Source organism: Cyprinodon tularosa, unplaced genomic scaffold (assembly GCF_016077235.1).
Source record: "Cyprinodon tularosa strain WSP-4 unplaced genomic scaffold, ASM1607723v1 ctg154, whole genome shotgun sequence".
In the NCBI taxonomy this organism is placed as follows: Eukaryota; Metazoa; Chordata; class Actinopteri; order Cyprinodontiformes; family Cyprinodontidae; genus Cyprinodon; species Cyprinodon tularosa.
This window is the reverse complement of record NW_024038375.1, coordinates 2,339,922-2,361,289: the sequence shown is the minus strand read 5'-3', so window position 1 is coordinate 2,361,289 and position 21,368 is coordinate 2,339,922. Positions and strand designations below refer to the sequence as shown.

The following is a 21,368-nucleotide window of genomic DNA, read 5'->3' as shown; positions in this document are numbered from 1 at the left end:
TCTTTCAGTACGTCAGAAGATACTAATTTACCAAACAAAATAGTGTAAGGTATTCATTTGTTTTCTCTTTAAAGGTGAAACATTCTCTCGGGCCATTGAAATAAAAGTAAGAGATATCTGGCATATTTAAAGTGCTTCTAAAGATATTTGATTCTGCATTGAGGACAGAACCTTGGCTCTCCTAGAAGCCTGTGTTATCAGCTTGTGGTATGGTTTTTGCTGATCTTTTGAATTGTAAGAGGTATTTTGTTGTTAATACTGTTCTTAGTGATAACTGTGGAGCATCTGAGGAGCCGGCAGATGATCATTGGCAGAGTCTGTCATCTCGACCTATGTTAAATATATTCACACACACTGACTAGGAAGATATAAGTTGAAACATGACATCCTCTCAAACCCTGTGAGTTTTACGTATTTAGACACGGATATCTAATGTCAATACAAACAATGCTGAGATATTCCCATTTTCCTTTGCTAAAATTACACACAAGTGTGTCACTTCAGGCGCATATGAGTAAAACGTTGTAACTGAGCAAGTAACCCCGAAAACAGACTACAGGATCCCAACCAGTCTCAAAAAAACCATAGGATCATTTTTGAAAAATAATAATAAAAATATGAAACAATCTTTAACTTAAATGTGACTCTGTAAGAAGAACTGGCTGAGAATTAATTAATGGTTCTGCGCCTAGACAGAGCCCAGGCAAAAGACAGTAGTTAAGTTGCTATTGAAGATTCTCAGTCATCCAGGTCATAGTTATTCCAAAGCCTTGTTTTGGCTTAGAAAACAAGGCTTTGTTGGGCTACTCTATAGAGCTTGGAACTTAAGGCTAATTTTGACATTTTGAACTAAAAAAGCTTCCTTGATGGGAAGCGAAATGTCTTTACATTTGGAAAACAAAGTCCAGTGGTTAGTTTTTTAGCTTTTTTGGAAGAAGTATTTTAGGTGATTTCAGCTGAAGATAATTAGGCTTTCTAAGAGTTTATATAGCTTGTTTAAACAGTCAAACAATACTATTTTGTATGTGTTTACCTTTAATTTCTTTTTTAACTTCTAATTCCTAGAACCAGTTTTCATATCTATTTATAAATCCTGAAAAATATTGCAGGACAATAACTTAGGAACTGCTGATCTAAGCAGTTTATACAAGATCAAGCCAAGATGCAACTCTTGATGTAATTCAGATGCTGTCATATTGAGTACATTGAGTACAACTCGGAACAGATGGGGTTAGGGGTTAAACCTCATCTTCTACACAGACAGTGGCGACGGTTAGGCTAACCCAAACCCAAACCTAAACTCAATTCACACCTTAGTCCTGACCCTAAAAACAGCGATTGCTTTTGTGGGATCCATATGGAAGGCCGTTTCCCCCACTCTCTAAAAAAAAAAAAAAAAAAAAAAAGGTCATTATAATAAAATAGTATTCCATTATAATGACATATCTCATTATATTGAGATTATTATTATTTTTTTTAGAGTGGCTGAAACTGGCTTCCATAGAACCAGGTATCAGGCCCAACAACATGCAACGTTTCCAGAAAATGCGCCTAACGATGTATTAAAAACAAGAACGCACACACAAAGAAAGAAAAAAAAATTGCCACCAGAAAAATGTATTTCTATTCTGTCCTTGTCAATTTATCAGACGTGCAAATCAGTGTGTGAATGTCTGAATGACTGAATGTATTGTAAAGCACTTCAGTCAAGCCTCCTGACTGGAAAAAGTCCTATATAGGTACAGGACATTTACCATTTTAAACTAAAACTTACCTATTTGAAAATGAAAATAGTCCTTTATAGTTTAACATTTTAGGTGTCTAATTTTATTTGTTTTTAATTATTTGCAGGAAATCAACTCAGATATTTTAAATAAAAGTAAGAGCTGAGAGAAATATTGCTTATCCTAAAGTTGAGAGGTTAAATCCCTTACATCTGCTGCTGGAATGACGTCGTTTGAGCGTGGAGCTTTCAAACCTGTTGCGCAACTGCTGCGTGAGAAAATAAAAGCCAGTCAGGCAAACCGGCAGCGATCACTGTGACAGAGGAGTGGAGAAAAGTGAACACCGGAGAGATGATCTGGATTGTTCCTGTGCTGGTTCTGCTCTGTTTGCTCTTCACACACCGTTGGAGGTAAGTCAGACTGGACAAACCTACAAAGAAGCCTTATTTCAACCACCATGTGTTGGAAAGCTTGCATTTTTCACATGTTTGTTAATTAAGATCAAGTTTGTTTTGATGCAAATAATTATCCTGTGTATAAATTGAATAAAATAAAGAATTTTGTTCTCTCCTTTCCTTTAGATACAGCAAAGAGCCACCTCTTGAAAGGGGAATAATCCCATGGTTGGGTCATGCACTTGAGTTTGGAAAAGATGCATCCAAGTTCATTACTCGAATGAAGCTGAAAAATGGCAACATATTCACTGTATGTAGGAGAAAAAAAACAATGTCATTAAATCTCTCAGATGCCCTCTTTTGCAGTGTATCAGATACAGTAGATATTGAAGGTTGTAAAGTTCGAAAACTCAGGTTCCATTTTTTTAAAGAAAGAAATCTGAAAAGAGTGACAGCAAATGTTTTTCAATGTGTTTTGTTTTTTAAAAATGTTATTCCTGGTAGTTATCTTCATATTTTATTAACTTTTACTGTATATAATTTTAAATACAACTTACATTTCTGTCAGAGCTGCTGCTTGGGGAAAATACAGTCTTCAAAGAAAGAAATGAATGTAATCACATTTGCTGTTTTTTTTATTATTATTTTTTTGTTAGTTATTTAGTCTTTGTTTGTATGATTTGAAATTTACCATAGAAGAGAACAATATTCACAAGGTTTCCGCCCCTAATTGTTGTAGGGCATGTATTATGTATTTTGGTATATATTTTTTTAGTGTAATAACCAAATTTCATGCTAAATCAGTGGGAAACATTATCATGTTTTTTGTTTTGTTTTTTAAACCCCTAAAATTGCACACAAGATATGGACAAATTACAGATTTGAAGTTGCAAAGTGCTTATTGTAACTCATTTTTAATCATTTATGTCTCTGGATGCACAGGTGCATGCTGCAGGCCGCTACGTGACCCTGTTGCTGGATCCACATTCTTATGACGAAATCATCAATGATCCAGATTCTCTGGATTTTGGGCGCTACGCCCAAGTGCTAATGGAGCGTATTTTTAACCTGCACCTCCCACTTTACCAGCCAGAGAAAGCCAAGGCCATGATGAAAAGGTAAATGATTACTTTGCATCAAAGAAAGCATAATTTTATCTTCCTTTTTGCTTTTTTTAGAAATGAGAGAAAAAACATAATAAAACAGAATCACATTGAATATATTCCCGTTCTTGTTCCTTTATTTTTTTCCCCCTTCTTGCTTAAAAAAATATTCCAGGTTATTTTGGTTCTTGCTGTTACCTCCTGCTTAATTATTCTAGTTTTTCAACTTCTACTTCTTTAGACAATTTTCCAAGAATTTCCACATTTGACCTTTTTTATTCACCTTTTTTAAAAACTTTTGTCTGCAGGCACTTCATGGGATCGAGTTTGTCAACACTTAACAGCAGCATGAATCGAAATATGGAGATTCTGCTGAAAAGCGAGATGCCACACAACCAGAGGAACTGGAAGCAGGAGGGCTTGTTTCACCTTTCCTACATCTTACTCTTTAAGTATGAAAAAAAAAATCCTCCCACACATAAATACTCTTGGCTCTTGTAACACAAGTGTGACTAAATCCTCTAAGCTAAACAGTTTACACACCGCACCATTTCTTGATCGTTTGTTTGTAAGCATTGCTAAAAAAAAATGCATGGAAGTCACATCCCTGCGGCTTAAAGTTTGTGGCGGTTTGATGATGTCCTTCAGAATATTACCACAGTAATGAAACATAAAGGCAGAGAAGATTGCATGACACAATCTGATACTGTTTTAAAAAATATATATTTATATCTACGATGAGGAGATGATGCACATCAAAAGGGCGTGCCAGTGGAAAAAAAACATGAAGTGACAGTTGCAAGCTTTCTAAAAGAAAGACTGCATGGAATGTTTATCTGTTCATCAAGAGAAGGACATTTAGCATTCATTGACCTAAATATTCTTACTTTTACCCTGTTTCTTTGCAGGGCAGGATACCTGACGCTGTTTGGAGGAGAGCAGAACAACAACTGTACAGATCCTTCAAGAGTTTATGAGGAATACAAGAAGTTTGATGGCCTCTTGTGTGGTCTGGCAAGAGGGAGTCTGAGAAAAGGTAAAGAGACAGACCCTGTCCCTTTAAGAGCCCCAAAGACGTCCGAAACATTTAATCTGAGAATAAAAAGGGCTTTTCTGAAGTATTCATGGACCTTGAACTGGTCATTATTTTCTTCACTTATGTTCTCAAACAAACTCAATCCCATTGAAATAAATTTAAATTTACAAAACACTAACAAAGGACAAATTTACAATGTTTATATCAGCCATTGGTTAATTGGGTTTCCCATCATTAAAGTGCCTCATTGGATTTGTCTAGAGGTATCTATGCACAACTCAGCTGCTTACATAGCGTCTGAGTATTTGTGACTAATTTTGCTCCTCCAGCGTAGAAGTAACTCATAGCTGTCAAAACACAAGCTGTATTCCCATTGCTGTTTTTATTGCTCCTCTGTTTAATTTGGAGTATATCCATCAGCCATACGCCCATAATGGAAAATTATGTGCTGCCATTACTGTATACCGCACCTCCCTGCCTGCTTCTGAACTATTGACTGTTTTGATATCCACTCTGAATTATGATGTATGTTTTTTCTGTGACTAACCCCCTCGCTCACTCTTGTGTTATCTGTGTGTGACAGAGGCGAAGGCGACTGCTTATGCCTTACAAAGAAAGCTCTGGGAGCTCCTGGCTCCAGCAGGTCTGGGGAAGAGCTCCGGGTCAAGCCCTTGGCTCCACGCCTACAGACGGCTTCTTCAAGATGATGGAGTGGATGAGGAAACACAGAGAAGGGCCGTGCTGATGCAACTCTGGGCCACACAGGTGAGTCATGCTCACGTGGGAGTTACATTCATTGAGAACAAGGCCTGGGTTTACACCTGTGCTTATGTCTTTACTATGGGAAAGGCAAGCTGCTGTGTCATATTGACATAATATGACACTGTGACGTTGTCTGTGACTCCCCCCCACATTCACTCTGTGTGTTTTCTGCACAAAAGTTTATATCTAAAGAATGAGATGCAGCACCCTTCTTTGGCACATGGGGATGCTGTTGTCCTTTGATTCAGGAAAAACATTTAGGATTGCATTTAAGTGTAGAAGGGAAATGCTCTTCTTGAGCTTTTTTTCTAACCTACCCAAGGAAACTGAAGCGTTTTTAACAGTGTATACTACTACTGCATGAAATATTGGTATTATTCTAAATACCTGAATGTGTCTTTATTTGAGGTGTCATCAATCTATCACACAGTGTATGTAAAGATGCACTATAAAGCAGCATTAAGAGATTTTTTTTCTTTGTCTCCCTGATTCTTCACCTGTTGATCAAATACAAGAAAATTGAGAATAACCACTTTCGATGGATACATCAAAACAAAGAGCTCCCCCATTTCAGATCTGTAAATAAATTAGCCAACAGCATCTTCTCTGCTTCACCTCTACTGCAGAATCTACTGCACTTTTCCCCCACATCAGTGCAACATAGTAACTGCAAGTCAGACCTCAAAGCATAAATCATTTTCCACCATGAGAAACCATATCTGTACATCTCTGAATACTAGCTTGGATTAGCAATTTTTGGAATCAATATTTGAGTTGTTTAGATTTGCAAATTACAGTTCTACTCAGAGTCAGGCTGAGTCACAGTCTCCCAGAAAGTCTTTCTAGAGAGATTTCGCTCAAATTAAGGTTTAACTTGGATTTTAACAATATTGAATGTTCATGAAGTAACATATTTTGCATGTGAAAAGAAGATGATTCAATTTTTTGCTCTCAAACTTAAGTAATGGATGCTTGCATGGATGGATGGATAGATGGAGGCTTCATGATAAAATTATCATAAAGCATCCAGAATAAAGATGGAAACACATAAACTAAAAATAGAAAAGAAAAGATTCAATGGGCCTACCAGAGGGAAATATGTATGAAAAATAGTAACTTAAAAGAATGATTATAATTCCAGGAAAACTGTAACAGTTTGTTATCTAGGTTGTTTATTTTAGTCACAGGCTTTGCTGTTACAATGAACGTCCTGCCCTTGAATGCAGGCAGATGGCAGGGGACCTCAGGTTTCCACTGGCTTTCCTTTTTAAGTAAACCATTACTGCACCGGGCTTTGCCAGAAGTGAGACAAACCAGAGCATAGCTCTTCTCTTCCCAGACACATGAGAGGAAACCGCTCTTATCTGTCTTCCAGCACTGAAAAAATCATTAAGCTTTTCATGTAATTAAAATAACTACATTTAAATAATGCCTGTTCCTATCCTTACTCCCAACAGAAGGTAGATCTGTGGATGTCACATGATGTTTTTATTTGCTGTTACCAAACAACCACCTGCGCTGTCACTATGCAACACTAGAGTGGGGGACCTTATCACACCATGCTCATGTGAGTTTTTTTTCCTGTGTTTCCAGGGTAATGTGGGTCCAGCTGCATTTTGGCTTCTGGGCTATTTGTTGACAAACCCTGAAGCCCTGATGGCCGTGAAGAGGGAGTTTGGCCAGATCTCACAGATGGAGAGTTCAGGGACTCCTCTCCTGGACAAAACCATGAAGACCCCAGTGTTTGGTAAGGGACTTATTGTTGATTTTATTAGCAGATTAATAACTTTTCTGCAGCTACTTTGAAATTTTTAATAGAATAATTACAAATAGCAATCCCACCTTGAGCATTGCATTGATTTTTATGTTTACAGCAACAAACAAATAATTTTATTTCCATTTTAAAGGAAACCAACTCAAACAAGTTTTTAATTGGGAGGCATAAAAATTATTACGCATGATGCCAGAATGTGGTATGCTTATGTATTATGTATTTTTACCTCAAAGAAAATGCTGTTGAAACAGCTCAGGTGGGATAAGCTTTTTAAGGAACATATGCTAGTAATACCCTCTACAAAAATACCCTAAAAGAATGATTGTTGAGAGAAATCGAAAAAGTTCCCTTTGCAGTTTTTCACATCCCATGTAAGAGAACTGGTAGACCTGAGGAAGAAGGCTTTCTACAAAGACACAAAGTTTTTGGCCTGCATGAAAAAACATGCTGCATGTGGCAGGAATACCCTGGACACCCTAATGAGATGGATTAAGTTAAATAAGTGGCAATCTATGAAGAGAACACGATAAATGCTGCAAGCCTTGATACCAGGGTGCAGGTTTGCCTTCAAATGGGGGTTTCTTTCCATCAACATTCAGCCACATCTGCAGTTCAATGACATAAATTAAGAGGTGTTTGTGTGTTAAAATGGTGCAGACCTTAATCTAATTTAGAGTTTGTAGAAAAACCTGAAAATTAAAATTCATGGTTGCACTCCTTCCAGTTTGATTGAGTTGGAGCTGTTTGAAAAGAGGAATAAATAAATATTTATAGTCTTTAAATGCTAAACATAAATAGAGATGGGATGCAAATGCCCTCTTTTGAAATGAGGCAAAACATCAAAAATTTTAAATGTTTATAGCATTTACAAATAAATACATGCAAAAGCTAACTGTGTGCTGCAGCTGAAACATGGGATGCTTAATTGCATATGTATTTTATGGAAAAATGCTTTCTAACTCATTTGTTCCTTTAGATTGTAATTTATATTTTTATTTCATGATTTTCAGATAGTGTCTTGGAAGAAACTCTTAGACTCACTGCTGCCCCGTTTATAACAAGAGAGGTTGTTCGGGAGAAGACTCTTCACATGGCTGATGGCCGGGATTACCTGCTAAGAAAAGGAGACAGGGTGTGTTTGTTCCCTTTTGTCAGCCCTCAGATGGACCCAGAGATCCACCCTGAGCCACAGGTTTGTCTCCTTCCAAGCCTTATAAATTTCCCTCTCACATTATATCATGAACTGTAGCAGATCTTTAAGGGACTAGCTGGGGTCTGGTTTAAGGGTAAATGACAGCATGAGTTGTTTATATAAGGTGAAAGTGAGTGTCCACACAAAGCTGACCCTGAATGACCCAGTGAGTGGTCAAATCCAGAGCTCTGGGTTATTTGGGGATTAACATAGTATGAGAACGGAAAGAACTAGTAGGCGTAGGAGGGACACTTTAATTCTGCTTTGAAGCTATTCATATCCACTATTATAGGAGAAACAATCAAAAACTATCTTTATTTAATCAGATGTGGTATCAACTATGTTTTCCCACCAGAAATTCAAGTTTGACCGCTTCCTGAATAAAGACGGATCAGTGAAAAAGGACTTTTACAAAGATGGGAAGAAGCTAAAATATTACACCATGCCATGGGGCGCAGGGGCCAACGGTTGTGTAGGACGGCAGTTTGCCATCAATACCATCAGACAGTGAGTTACCTGTACATCTTTTATCAAAATAATTGGAGCTTTGTGCTTGAAAGTCCTGATTTGTCTTCAATCTTTGTTAAACCTTTAGATTCGCTTACATGTTGCTGACCAACTACGATCTGGAGCTCTGTGATCCGAATGCTCAGATTCCGAAAGCAGATGTCACCCGTTATGGATTTGGGATGTTGCAGCCTGTGGGAGACTTGCTTGTTAGATATAAACCAAAAGAAGCATGATCATTTTTATTGATCTTTTTTTTTGTTTCATTGTTAATATTGTACATAACTTTTTATACATCTGTATTTATTTTTTGGTATAAGAACATTGTTTTTTTTATTTATCAATAAATATTAATTATACATGTGCTAAATTTTGTGAATATTTTTTTTTGTTGCTGCTTAGAATCATTTAGTTGCTCTCATGTATGCAAACAGAATTGAGGAGTTCTTTATGTCAAACATAAAGAATGAGTGTAATGAGGGGAAGGCTTGTCCTGTAAATAAAGATCTGGTCTCATTTAGGCAGAAACCTGCCTGCTGTTAACAGAATCTGAGTGGAACATTTAGCTTTAGGCTGTTTAGACACTGATGGTATTGTGTTCATCACAGATTACAAGTCATAGCAGTTTTAAAAGGACTACCAAAAAGAAAAAGACCCAAAAAACTGTTCCTTTAAAAAACTATACATAACATTTGAACTTGAATAAAGATTTTACATCAAAGGCCAACACAAAATAGTCCTAACTTTAATATGCAAGGCAAAATACACACAGGTAAGCATCTGTTTTCCAAAAAGTAGCCTGAAAGGGTGCCTTTATCTCAGCCAACCTCTTTGTAGGAAAAGCATGACTGACTCCTGCCCTCATGAGTGTCCGTGCTCTGACACATCTGAATCACCCCATTCTGACTCTTAATAACATTATTAAGCATGCGGGATACTATCCTTTAAGAACCAACCTTAAATATCCATGCTGTAGAATAACTTTTTGACAATGTCTCTACCAACTATGTATACTTACACTGTTTTTGCCCATTTTTCTTAAAATCATTTAAGCTGTATAAGATTGGATAGACACCCTTCTCTACACAGATATTTTTAACTATGGTCCCATATTCCTAATGGGATACATGAGTACAAACGGTGGCTGTGTATCTACAGATGTGGAACTCCAATACAGTCTAAAGTGTTTATTTTTTATTATCTACAGTATTTATTCTGAAAAAACCTGTTTCAGCATTGTCAATTTTCCAAAAAACTGTACACTTTTTCTCCTTACCAAGAAAAAGCATTCCACCAACATGATACTGCCATCACCGTGTTTTATTTTGGTGTTGGCATGTTCAGGGTGATTTGCAATCTTTGTTTTCTGACAAATGCGTCAGTTTGGAATAGTACAAAAAGTTGGTCTAGTCTATGCAGTTTACCATCTGCAGAACTACAGCAAAACCATAAGTGATCAAACAATGCTCCTCTGGTAACATAAAATCTTGCTGCATTATTCCATACAGGACTTCAATTTTACATTAACAAATTAAACAAATGAAATAAAATATATAAAGAATAATGTTAAAATAAATTAATAGGATTTTCTATAACTGCAAATGAGGATAAATGATGAAAATAAATGCAAGCCACTAGACACCACAACAGAGTAACTGCAATGGTTTTCTATTAGGTAAAATACATCTTCTAATACTATCCTTTGATTTTGGATGAGATATGCTGAACAGCAATGTCAGTATCGATTTTCCATAAGTAGGCATTTCAGTATAAAAGAAAAAAATATCTTAGCTTAAGAAGAAATAATGTGAGTTATAATTATATATATTTTGTTATTATTGTGGACATTAATAATAAGATAAGGAACCAACTTTTGCAATATCAGACATATTTTTTCTCTCACTATTTAATATAGATCATGCGACCCATAAAAAAAACTTTTCTATAACCACATCAAGCAATTTCTAGTAATCCACCTCTTGTGATTTTCAAGATCTGCGACAATTCGTCCAAGTAGCAAAAAGCACTCAGCTACCCAGCTCTGGCTTTGTGAGGGTTAACTTCACTGGAGGAGCCTGAGAAGAAAAAAAGAAAACAGCCTGAGCAGCATCCCATCCACAGCCACAGTCACTCCACTCTGAGGAAGCTGCAGAAAGGCGGCAAACGGAGAGCATTCCTACCTTGATCCCGGAGTCTACTTGTTGATTCACTCCAGAAGTGGGTCGCAGGACACACAGGACTTTTTTCTGTCATTTTTTTCATATATGTTTTGACATTATATTTTCCATCATGGAGCGCGGCTGATGATGCATCTCTGGGCTCCAAGCAAAGCGAATGAGGCAGCGGCGGGCTTAACAAGTTGTATCGCAGTTACACATGAAATTATGCTGATTTTTCCTCATCAGGCGAATCGTCACACCAGGGAGACGCGTAAGTGTAGTTATTCATCTGACTTTTTGAAAATATGTCATTAACTTATATTTGTTTAATGTAAAATCAATATTTCGGAGTTGGCTGAGCGTTGGGTTTATATAAATTGCGCTCATTAAAGTTTATTGTTTTGTTTATTGTTTTTAAAGAATCTTAAAAAGCTTACATTAGGAAGGTGGGGGGATGAATAGTGATATTTACATAAAGGGGCCATCTGGGTCTGCTTAGGGGATAACACGGTGTGTTATGGGTTCTTAATCAAAGTTGATAATCGGTGTCAGTATTAGTATGGCTTAATACAAGAACGGCTCAGCTCTGGATTCACATAACAGCCTCATGATATGACAAGTTTGAAACCGAACCAGCTGCCTTTCCACCCAGACTGACAGATTTCAGCACCTCGGAGAGCACCTAAGCAGCGGGAGTGGCAGATTGGTGGTGGGGGGCGATTCAGCACTGGACAGCGTTCCCAATCGGAGTCCAAGTTTATCATTGGCCCCGCTGTCCCTCTCCCGTGTCAGCAGGAAAATAGGCTGTGCCTCTTAAAGCTGATTAAAATATCTATTTGGTTCTCTGATGAGTGGATAAACCACCTGACATTGCTGCTGTAGGACACCGGCTGTGCCCGCTCAGCAGTCGCTGAATAATTGAATATATCTCCTTTTTTTTCCAAAGCACAAGAAACGAAGGGGGTCCTGATGCGGTCATCTCCAGGATCATGTCTTCTTAATCATCCAGACTGCGTCTCCCGGGTTCTCAGAGTTTCCAACTGACCTGAGCGAAGATGATTAAAACCGGCCCCCGGTCGACCACCACGCTGCCTCCAGACACCATAGACATCATCCGGACCAAAACACACTCCCGCCGGGTGAGACTCAATGTTGGGGGACTTCTCCACGAGGTCCTCTGGAGGACTCTAGAGAGGCTGCCCCGTACAAGACTGGGCAAGCTGCGGGACTGCAACACGCACGAGTCCATCATGGAGATATGCGACGACTATAGCCTGGATAACAACGAGTATTTCTTCGACCGGCACCCTGGTGCCTTCACCTCCATCCTGAACTTCTACCGTACGGGGAAGCTGCACATGATGGAGGAGATGTGTGCCCTCTCCTTCAGCCAGGAGCTGGACTTCTGGGGCATTGATGAGATCTACCTGGAGTCCTGCTGTCAGGCGCGGTATCACCAGAAGAAAGAGCAGATGAACGAGGAGCTGAAGAGGGAGGCTGAGAATATGAGGGAGAGAGAGGGAGAAGAGTTCACTACCACATGCTGCTCAGAGAAGAGGAAGAAACTGTGGGACCTGTTGGAGAAGCCAAGCTCATCGTTTGCTGCTAAGGTAAAAAACAACCTCTGGAGCACTGGGATCAGGCATTCCTTACTCCATGTGCTTTGCAAAAAGTGTTCCCAAATCATTAAAATTTAAAACAGTTTTTTTTTATAGAAATTTTGAAAATAGTCAAGACTTATAATTTTGTATATTTCTTAGCAACAAAAACTAATATTTCTTTTAACTCTGATACATCTTTGTAAAATCAAATCCAACCAACAGCCTTCAGATATCAGCTGTCTAGTAAAAAGAGTTCATCAGTGTTTAACTCTAACTAATAAAGACGCAGGTTTTTCATAATGTTTTTTCAATGTTTGTTATTCGTCATCAAGCCAGAAGCATCAATGTAATTAAAATGTTAGACGAGGTCAGAGAGAAATCCGTGTGAATATTTAAAGTAGGTTTGGTTATAAAACGATATTCCAAGCTTTTGACACAGTGTAATCAAATGCATAATTTGAATACATAGTGTTGGCAAAATTGTAACTCTACAATGACATGGGCATTCACCTTAACTGGCCAGCACGAAAAACACCAGCCTGACAAGCAGCTAGAGGGCCCTTTTGTAACACCTGAGTAGCTGCAGGGATGTAAAATCTAGGTAGGAGACTGTATCATCAGAGAACGTTGTTAGTCATAACAAATCTGCCAAACACAGGGCAGGACAGAAAAAAGCTGTTGCTCAAAGAATATAATAAGAAAACTTTTCTAAAATAAATTTCAAGACATGTTGAAGAAGGTGCACTGGCCTTGTATGGACAATAAGCTGTAAGTGTCATAGCCCACATTCAAAATGATATCTTTGGTAGAAAAGAAACATCATGTCATCTTGAACATAATATTCCTATTGTATAACATACTAGAGGCAGTAGCATGCAATGGGAATGAATTTACACAGCAGTGTCAGGAAACTGGTTAAAATTGATGGAAAGACAGATTAAGTTAAAGACAAGGAGAAGATCTGCTGGAGGCTGCAGAAGAATTAATTCTTGTGATGGTTGAGTTAAATGCATTCTATGCTTTTCAGGTTTTATTCGTACAAAAAAATTTTGTTGGTCAGTCCCTTTAAATCTATATAAAAACAAACATGAAAACATTTATAAAGGTTTAATGGACATGAATGTAACTTTGCAAGACACTGTAAGATTGACATCTATCACTATCAGCAGCTTTAGTTAATGAAAAACCATCAGGTGAATATTAAAAAAGTCTACAAAGTAAAGTTATATAAAGCTCACTCACAGGTTGGCGTAAAACCCAACACTCCAGAGACTTTTTTTTCCCTTTCTGTATAATCAATGACATGAAATGAAGTGCTTGCATTTTTTCAAAGGCTCATTTGTTCTTTTTTTCTTTTTAGAGTATTATTAAAATCTTTTGTTCTGAGTAGCTTTTGTTATTTGGAAAAAATGACACCGTGCATTGTGTTCCTTTATTGGTTTCAGTCCGATAATACGAGCTAGGCTGGTGTTAGCACACGGATAACTGGAGATAATTAATGAATCTTTGTTTTTCAGCAACAGCAAGCTGGACAGGAAGGAGCCTTGTCACTTACTGTTAGAGAACCTTCCTGTGCAAAATATGTATTTTTAGCCCTTCACATCACACCCACCCACCCACTTGTTCACACTCAACCCTCTTGGCTTCATTTGCCACCTCTGTCTCATTTCCAGCTCAGTATTCAATCATCCAACTCATTAAGAGGCTCATAGCTCACAGTCCAGGAAGAAAAGAACTCCACTTCGCTGAATCAATGAGCGCTGCCATGTAAACAACACCTTTAAATGAAGAAAACAGTTAAGATATAACTTGGTCATTATTCAGTACACATAGAGTTCCACCTGTTCATTAACAGCAATCTTGGTTGTGGATTTATGCAGTTTAAGCAATATAACCTTAATTATTCTACTTACAGAAATACTGTACATGTATCACCCGCTCAAAAATTATAATTGGAATGATTTATCGTGTATGTACAGTAAACAAAATGCATATTTGAGGGCCATTACTGATTGTGAGATTAATGTAAGAGAACAGAGTAGTTAAAGGTGATCTGGATTAAATGCTGAATAAAAAGAAAGAAAAAGAAAAACACAATACAGAAAATGGCTTAAATTATGTGCAGATCTTTCAGATCTTCTTTTCTATATATTCCCCAGAGGATTGGGTCAGTCTCAAAGATGCATTAGAGAGACCTCCTGTAGGTAAAAAGCAAGCTGAGCACTTTGAGCGGTGATGGTCAAATCATTTCTCAAAAGAAATTTCAAACACCTCTTTGAACAAGAGTTCCTACATAATTAATGTCACTCGTCTATTTAAGGAACCCGATCCATCTCTGACCTTGTGTTGCAGAGACTGGTAATTATTTTGTCTTAAATATTCAGCTACGCTGCTTGAACACATGCACCATTAGAGTAAACAGTGCTGGGGTCTGATCTTTGGCCGCAGAGGAATAAGACCATCAGGTTAATGAGCAAGAAGGAGCTTGAACTGTAAAATATGACCACTTTTCCATGCATAATATTTGATAGGTCAGATTCAAATAATCTTTCTGCTCATTTTCAGTCATTTGAAAATATCCTTATAATGTAAAAACACAAACATGTAAAGATTATCATTTCATTTGTTACAGAGTCCTGGAATAATCAGTAACTCCACTTAATTAGACTTTATTTGAATCAGCTAAGCCATTAGACGTAGTGTGCTACAGTTTTTCTTCTTTTTTAATATAACTGCATTAATTGGCCTAAATCCCCAAGAAAATGTAAAAGAAGGAGATTAAGGTTATTAGGGTGTACCCATTAAAACTTTTAAAACCTTTGACATTTTTCCCTCCATATTTTCATCTTCAGTTATTTGTTCTTTTAATGAGAGACCATAAAAAGTGTCTGCGGACCAATAAAACAGTTTTGATTAAACAATGAGGGCTTAATGAAAATAATGTTTAATACCTGCTAAGTTTTTTTGTTAAAATATACTTTATGTCTAAATAACATTTTAATAAATAACATTTTTAATCTATCTTCCCTCTCTTCCTTAATTAATGCATCTAAATAACTATAGTTGTTTCAGAAGCCTTTATTATAACTATGAAAAGTTAGCATGTTCTATTTTTTATGACATTATAATAGACAACAGATTGTTTTACACATACTGTTAAAAATCTAAATCAGTACTACTTTACTATGAAATGCTAAAGTATTTTTACCCAAACTGATCATACTTTTAGAATCTGATATCAGTCAGTGGTTACAAAATGCAGTCCATCGCAGAGCTGTCTTACTTATGATATTTTTGCTATTTTAATGTTATGTAAAAAAAAATATATAAAAAAAACGTCCTTAGATAATTTATTTTCTACTTTGTAAACACCGTAATCTGATTCATATCATTATCATATTTATAGATAACATTACCAAGGCTGAAATATGCAATGCTAGGTTGCAATTCAACAATTTTAACATATAAATAAAATCATAAATAACATTTTGTAAACATTTTAGTCTGAGACAGTTTGCTCCTGAAACTTAAAAAAAGGAAATCTATTAAATTGTTGTCCAAAAAAACAGGTAGGGTCTCATCTATATTTCAGTCATGTTTCATTTTTGATTGGGCAAAAGTAATGCTTGATTTCAACCTGATGGACAGAGGCTGACTAAAACATGTATGACACCTGATGCTTTTATTGTAAGGTCTCTAAGAAGCCATAACCTCTCCTCCTGAGACTGCAGAACTCAATCCCAAACACGTCATTTTTTCCTAACAACAAAGAAATGAAGGGCAGAGTCTGTGACTGTCACACCACCTTAGTTCTGTCTTTTATATATATAAAAAAATCAAAGGAAGCGTATTTATCACAACAGAAAGTGTGGATGTGATAAAACCGTTGTTTTAAAACGGTCTGAAATTGAAGAAATGAAGAAGAAAAATTATATTTTAGCACCGTACTGTAGATTCAAACCATATGTACATGATGTACATATATGTTCTATATAAATATCATCATTTAGATTTTCATCACTGCATCTGTGTGAGTGCGAAAAAAAAGGATCTGCTGACATGTGCAGGCTTTGCTTCTTGTGCTCTGGTTGAGGCAGTGTGAGCTAATTGCACAGAAACTCCTCATCCCAGCATGACACGGGCTGCCATGACCAGAGGGCACTTAACTGCACTTCTTACTACACATCAAATATTTCCAATTGAGTTCACTGTAAGCATTTGCTTTGTTGTTTGGAAGTCTGGGATGTCTGTGTGCATCCAGGCTGTGGCTTAGAGCTGAGCAGGGATGCCATAGTCCACAGATTTCTTCTAATGCTGCTAAACTGATTGTTCTCCCAATCTGGCAAGGTGAATATTTTGCTTTTGAAAACTAAGAAAATCTGCATTAAACAGGTTTGATGTGGAGTTCTCCATCACTAAAGAGGGTCTAGGAAATATGATGGCAAAGTTTTAGTGTTAGTGCAGCAGTGGCTGAGATGGAAAGCAGGGAGTTCAGAGGTAAATCAGCTGTTTAGTCTCTACTTAGCACTAACACTGATCATTTCCTTGGTTTCTCTTTAGCTTCCTCTTGCTCCCTCCGTGCACTCTTGCTCAGAATTACATAGGCCATATTATACGAGTTTGTTTTGTTGCCGGGTAACGGTATCTCCTTTGCCGCGCTTAGGTGAGCTTTGAATAGCCATAAATTTATGGTGCACAGTTTCCCAGCTGCCAGACTGATTACTGAGCTATATATCGCCCTGTGGGCCAGTGCCAAGTCAGGAGGAGAGCCTGTTTTATTGACAGAGAGATTAAGGAGTCTCTATCTTTGTTTTTTCCTCTTCATCATCCCTACATGTTTCATGTCTTTTTTGCTGGATCATCTCCTCTCATTATTCCAAGAAACACAACACAACTAGCACACACTCATCAATAATGTGAAGCTTTATTGATCTTAATTTGCAAATATAGTTATCCTATGGCTAGTATATTCAGGAAATGTAAGTTTTTTTGTCCAGCTTTCTTAGCTCTCAAACTAAAACCTCTAAAATTGAAGCCATTCCTCAGTGGTAATCTGGCAGCTCTAATGAAGCTATCTAAAAATGGTGGAAATTAGCATTATTGATTTAACACGCCGCTTTTATCAGCTTTTCGGAAACATGTGAACAGCATTTCATCTGAGCAGAATGAAAGCTAATCTGTGGAGAAGATTTGTCTATCTGAAAGGCTGGACAAAAGATAAAGAAAAAAATGTTTCCATTTAGTGTCTGAAAGCCATTGTGAGAACCACAATGTTGTGAAAAAATATGTACATATTTTAAACTTTGGGATAGGACAAAGATTTTTCACATCATGAAACGTCGGATTATATATTGGATGTAGAACAGAGCTTTATAGAACAAGCTTTTATATAAACTTCTTTGTTTTAGCTGGTATGTTTAGGCATTTTAATCGCCCATTGGAGCTAAAGTTTTACTCAAACTTGTTCAAGGAACAGTGGTGAATAAATTAGGATGTTAAAGAAGTTCACATGTCTCACAGCGATCAGTAGATGGAGAAAGGCTCCATGCTACTGTGGCGGATAAATTACTTTCTTCATTGATGGAAGTGCTGTGTTACCAACGTGGACAGCATGCACAATTTGCCTGCAAGCATCTGTCTTCTGTTTGTGGGTCTGCTTCATGTTTGACTGATTACATGTCTGCACAAATGACCTAATCTACAGCCTGGCCATACATTATTTCATTTACCTACACCTGGCTTTGGGTTTGCTTGTATATTCATAGCCTAGAGCAGATACAAAGTATAAACCAAGAAATTCCCATCAATGGGACAGAAATGTCTCAATAACGTTTTAAATATCATAATTATGCACAAGCAGAGAGTTGAAAGAAGTGTTTTTCTGATATTGAAGTATCTAAAGATTTGATGTCTGTGGCAGCAGAGCTGGAGCTTTTAGCAGATGAAAGCTGTAAAAAGTTTGCACATGTGTATCTCCTCCAACACTGATTTCATTCCTATATTTGTATTCTGAATTTATTGATCACCTAACAATATGAATTTAAAGCTGTACATGTGATTGACCATGTGTATTTCATCACATCAGTATCAGTGACAGACAGCATCAACAGCCTTCACTCTTCCATGTGAAACCTCAAAACAAACTTTATGCTGAAAAGTAGGCATCAAAACATCATGAATGCACTAGTGGCAATTACTCATTGAATACTGGGGACACTAAGGGCCGGATTTATCAAGATCCAATTTTGCGTGCAGTAATTTGCACTCGCAAACTGGAATGTTGCGCGAGGGGCTGAACCATGGTTTGCGGGTGAAACTGTTGGAGACGCCCTATTTAAATGATGGTTTTGCGCGTTTTGTGGTTTGCGGCAAAGTAGTTTGTACAAACTAGTGCATTAAGAAATTTAAATCTTACAGTGACACCCCCACCCCCTCCAAAAAAAAAATAAAATAAATGAATATATATATATATATATATATATATATATATATATATATATATATATATATATATATAAACTTTGGCAACCTTTATTCCCTAAGGTGGTATGTGGCTGAATTTCTACTTCACTGCAGTAAAAAAACACAAAAAACAGATGTTTTGTATTGGCCTGTAGAAAAATGCACATACCAAATGGCTCACAAGAAGTGACTGTGGATTAGATTACTGCGCGTACGCATCCCTGCAGCATTGGCATGTTGCTCTAGAGGCTTAGGGGGGAGGTCGGGGTTCTCCGGTAGGGCGTCAGGGCGACATGGCATTTAGAACGTCAGTAAACACTTCTGAAAAACGAGATTGGGAGATCCCAGCTCTCGCTGCAACCGTACGCTGGAATGACCCAGATGCAAAAAAGTGCAATGTTGCAAGGAGTTTTATGATAGCTGGTATTGCGTGGGTCCTCCTTGTGGCTTGCTCCGAATCCATTTGGAGTTCCCCCAACAGCTCCAAAATGGCAATGCTGGATAAATGATATGTTTTGATGATCGTTTCCTCGTTCATTCCAAACATATTCACACGGGGTGAAAAAATGCGTTCTCTGCGTCTCCTTGCTTCATTTCGATGTCTCCTTCTTGCGACAATAACCGCTGCCATGTGTGCGCAATTACGTATACAGACCATTTGCACCTTCTTTTGAAACATGTTAAATATAGAGTCAGATACCGTTAGCAAAATTGCTTTCAGGTTTGATAAATCACTTGGCGAGTGCTAAATTAATATATTTACATGTTCTCCTCCCACAAGACGCACTTTTGCGTGTAAACGCCCCATATTCCATATTCATTGCAGAAAAAGTACTAAATGGATAAGAGGCGCTATTTAGCACATTTTAAAGACCAAATCCTTTTAGCACGCTGTTGATAGATCAGTTTGTACATTTTTTAGCGTGCGCAGTGAAATAGCTCACGTTTTTATACATTAAACTGTATTAAATATGCGCTAAAATACACCTGATTTTATGAGCTCATTTATCAGCTGTTTATTCCACTCTCAGACGCGATCTCCCCTCCGATCTGGAGCAGCATGACTCTGCCTGTCGCTCTTTATGAGAAATCCCTGTTGAGGTTTTGAGCCTCAGTCTATTCAGGAAGTAGAGCCCTGATTGGATAACACGCCAAAAGTCGTCACTTCCAGTGAGCTTAAACCTCTTAGAGGGTCTGTGGGGCAGGGGAGGGTGGCGAGGCTGGCTCCTCGACGCTAATTGGCAAACATACTGTAAGGTACAGTGAGCAATAATTTACCAACATAAATATGATATATAATCTAAATGTATATAATTTATTATCATCTATGAACTGAAAGTCTCCAACTTTATTGTTGCCTTGCCTTAGAAGTAGCTATTTCTAATTAAATAGGAGCTTGTTCACACTTGTAGAGACAAACATCTTTTCCGCTATGGCAGAACAAAGTTGACAAACTAGCCACCGTAGAGATTGCCTTTACACTAAAATGGGACTGCGGCAAGTTAGGCCTATATACAATCCTACACAAAACATAAAATACTATTTATAAAATGATCTATGTAAACTAGACTTACATCGGCTACTACCGGCAGAAGCCTGGTTATTACGAAGACGAGCGATTTCTAACGATTTTTCTGGATAGACTTGCATCGTTGTTCTGCCCCTTGTACATGTTTGTTTTGGTCAGAGTGCCCAAAACAGGGGGACGAATCACCTGGGAAAAGGAGGTAAGGGGAGATGGCGTTCCTGAGCTCAGGCAGAACTAGCGGGGAATCAGTGTGAGAACAAGGCTGGAGAATGAGCTCCAGAACCGGGAAAAGCAGGCAGGCTATGCTGCTCTGTTAGGAACCGCAGAGGCAGCATCTTGTCACTACTAGCTCAGGAAGTGAGCTGATGGCCCAGAAGAGGCTACAGTTGGCCCAGGGTAGCTAGATCTATCTGCAGAGGATTAAAGCAGAATGGCAAAGGTTGTTAAAAGATCAGATTTGTCTGCTGGGCGAGAAGAGGTCCAAAGGCAGGGTAGAGTGGCTACACAAATTAAATATTGTAGCTTTAAGGACTTTTGACTGACAGTGGCCAGACCATTGAGCCTCCCATGTGTCAGAACCCAGCAGCCCTACTGGCATGCCCAGTTTCCATTCCATAAATATTTTTCTGAAGACACTTAAAAATTGAGCGTAAATTAACAAAATGTCTTTTAATCAGGTTGACATAAACTTGATCTTTTTTTCCTATATTTTGAGCAAAAGAGCATGTTTTATCTTCATAAATCTTCAAACAATATTTAACAATTTAGCTTGAAAACTTTGTGTGTAAAGTCATCTTTCATGCTGTATGTGGTGTTTTATCTTATTTTATTAGTAAGGGATAAAATCCTTTGTTTGTGACAAAATCACTCAAAAATTCCCTTTTTAATAAAACCTTTCTTTCAGTTCTTTTATTTAATTGTTTAGTTAGTCTTCCTCTATAAAATCTTATAAGATTAAAAAATTATAACTTAAAAACTAGAACATTTTCTAGCTAAAGGTTGTTTTCTTTGTGATTTAAATGCTTAATTATTCTCAGGCTTTTGAATTTATACTACTGTGATAAAATGTTTATTTTAACGCTTTTTCCATATTTCTTCGAGGGGCTTCATTATTCATAAACAAAG

General features: G+C 37.5%; 2 protein-coding genes across 2 annotated transcripts in view; both read left to right on the top strand.

The window, feature by feature from the left end:
- Positions 1-1,980: 1,980 nt before the first annotated feature.
- Positions 1,981-8,863, top strand: LOC119779959 (prostacyclin synthase-like). Its single transcript, XM_038279824.1, has 10 exons — positions 1,981-2,134; positions 2,306-2,429; positions 3,062-3,237; positions 3,531-3,674; positions 4,131-4,258; positions 4,842-5,023; positions 6,614-6,767; positions 7,805-7,986; positions 8,342-8,493; positions 8,582-8,863. Exons 1-10 carry the CDS (start codon positions 2,076-2,078, stop codon positions 8,727-8,729), a joined length of 1,449 nt encoding a protein of 482 aa, XP_038135752.1. The 5' UTR covers positions 1,981-2,075; the 3' UTR covers positions 8,730-8,863.
- Positions 8,864-10,604: 1,741 nt separating this feature from the next.
- The window catches only part of LOC119780072 (potassium voltage-gated channel subfamily B member 1-like), a 49,207-nt gene continuing 38,443 nt past the window's right edge, over positions 10,605-21,368 (top strand). The window contains exons 1-2 of the mRNA XM_038279969.1: positions 10,605-10,923; positions 11,599-12,262. Coding sequence (XP_038135897.1) covers positions 11,708-12,262 — 555 coding nt within the window. The 5' untranslated portion in view covers positions 10,605-10,923; positions 11,599-11,707. The remainder of the gene's footprint in view (positions 10,924-11,598; positions 12,263-21,368) is intronic.

Coding starts and splice junctions, on each gene's coding strand:
- LOC119779959 (XM_038279824.1), top strand. CDS start 2,076: ATGATCTGGATTGTTCCTGTGCTGGTTCTGCTCTGTTTGCTCTTCACA. Junction 7,987..8,341: donor AGATCCACCCTGAGCCACAG/GTTTGTCTCCTT, acceptor TTTTCCCACCAG/AAATTCAAGTTTGACCGCTT. Junction 8,494..8,581: donor GCCATCAATACCATCAGACA/GTGAGTTACCTG, acceptor TTAAACCTTTAG/ATTCGCTTACATGTTGCTGA.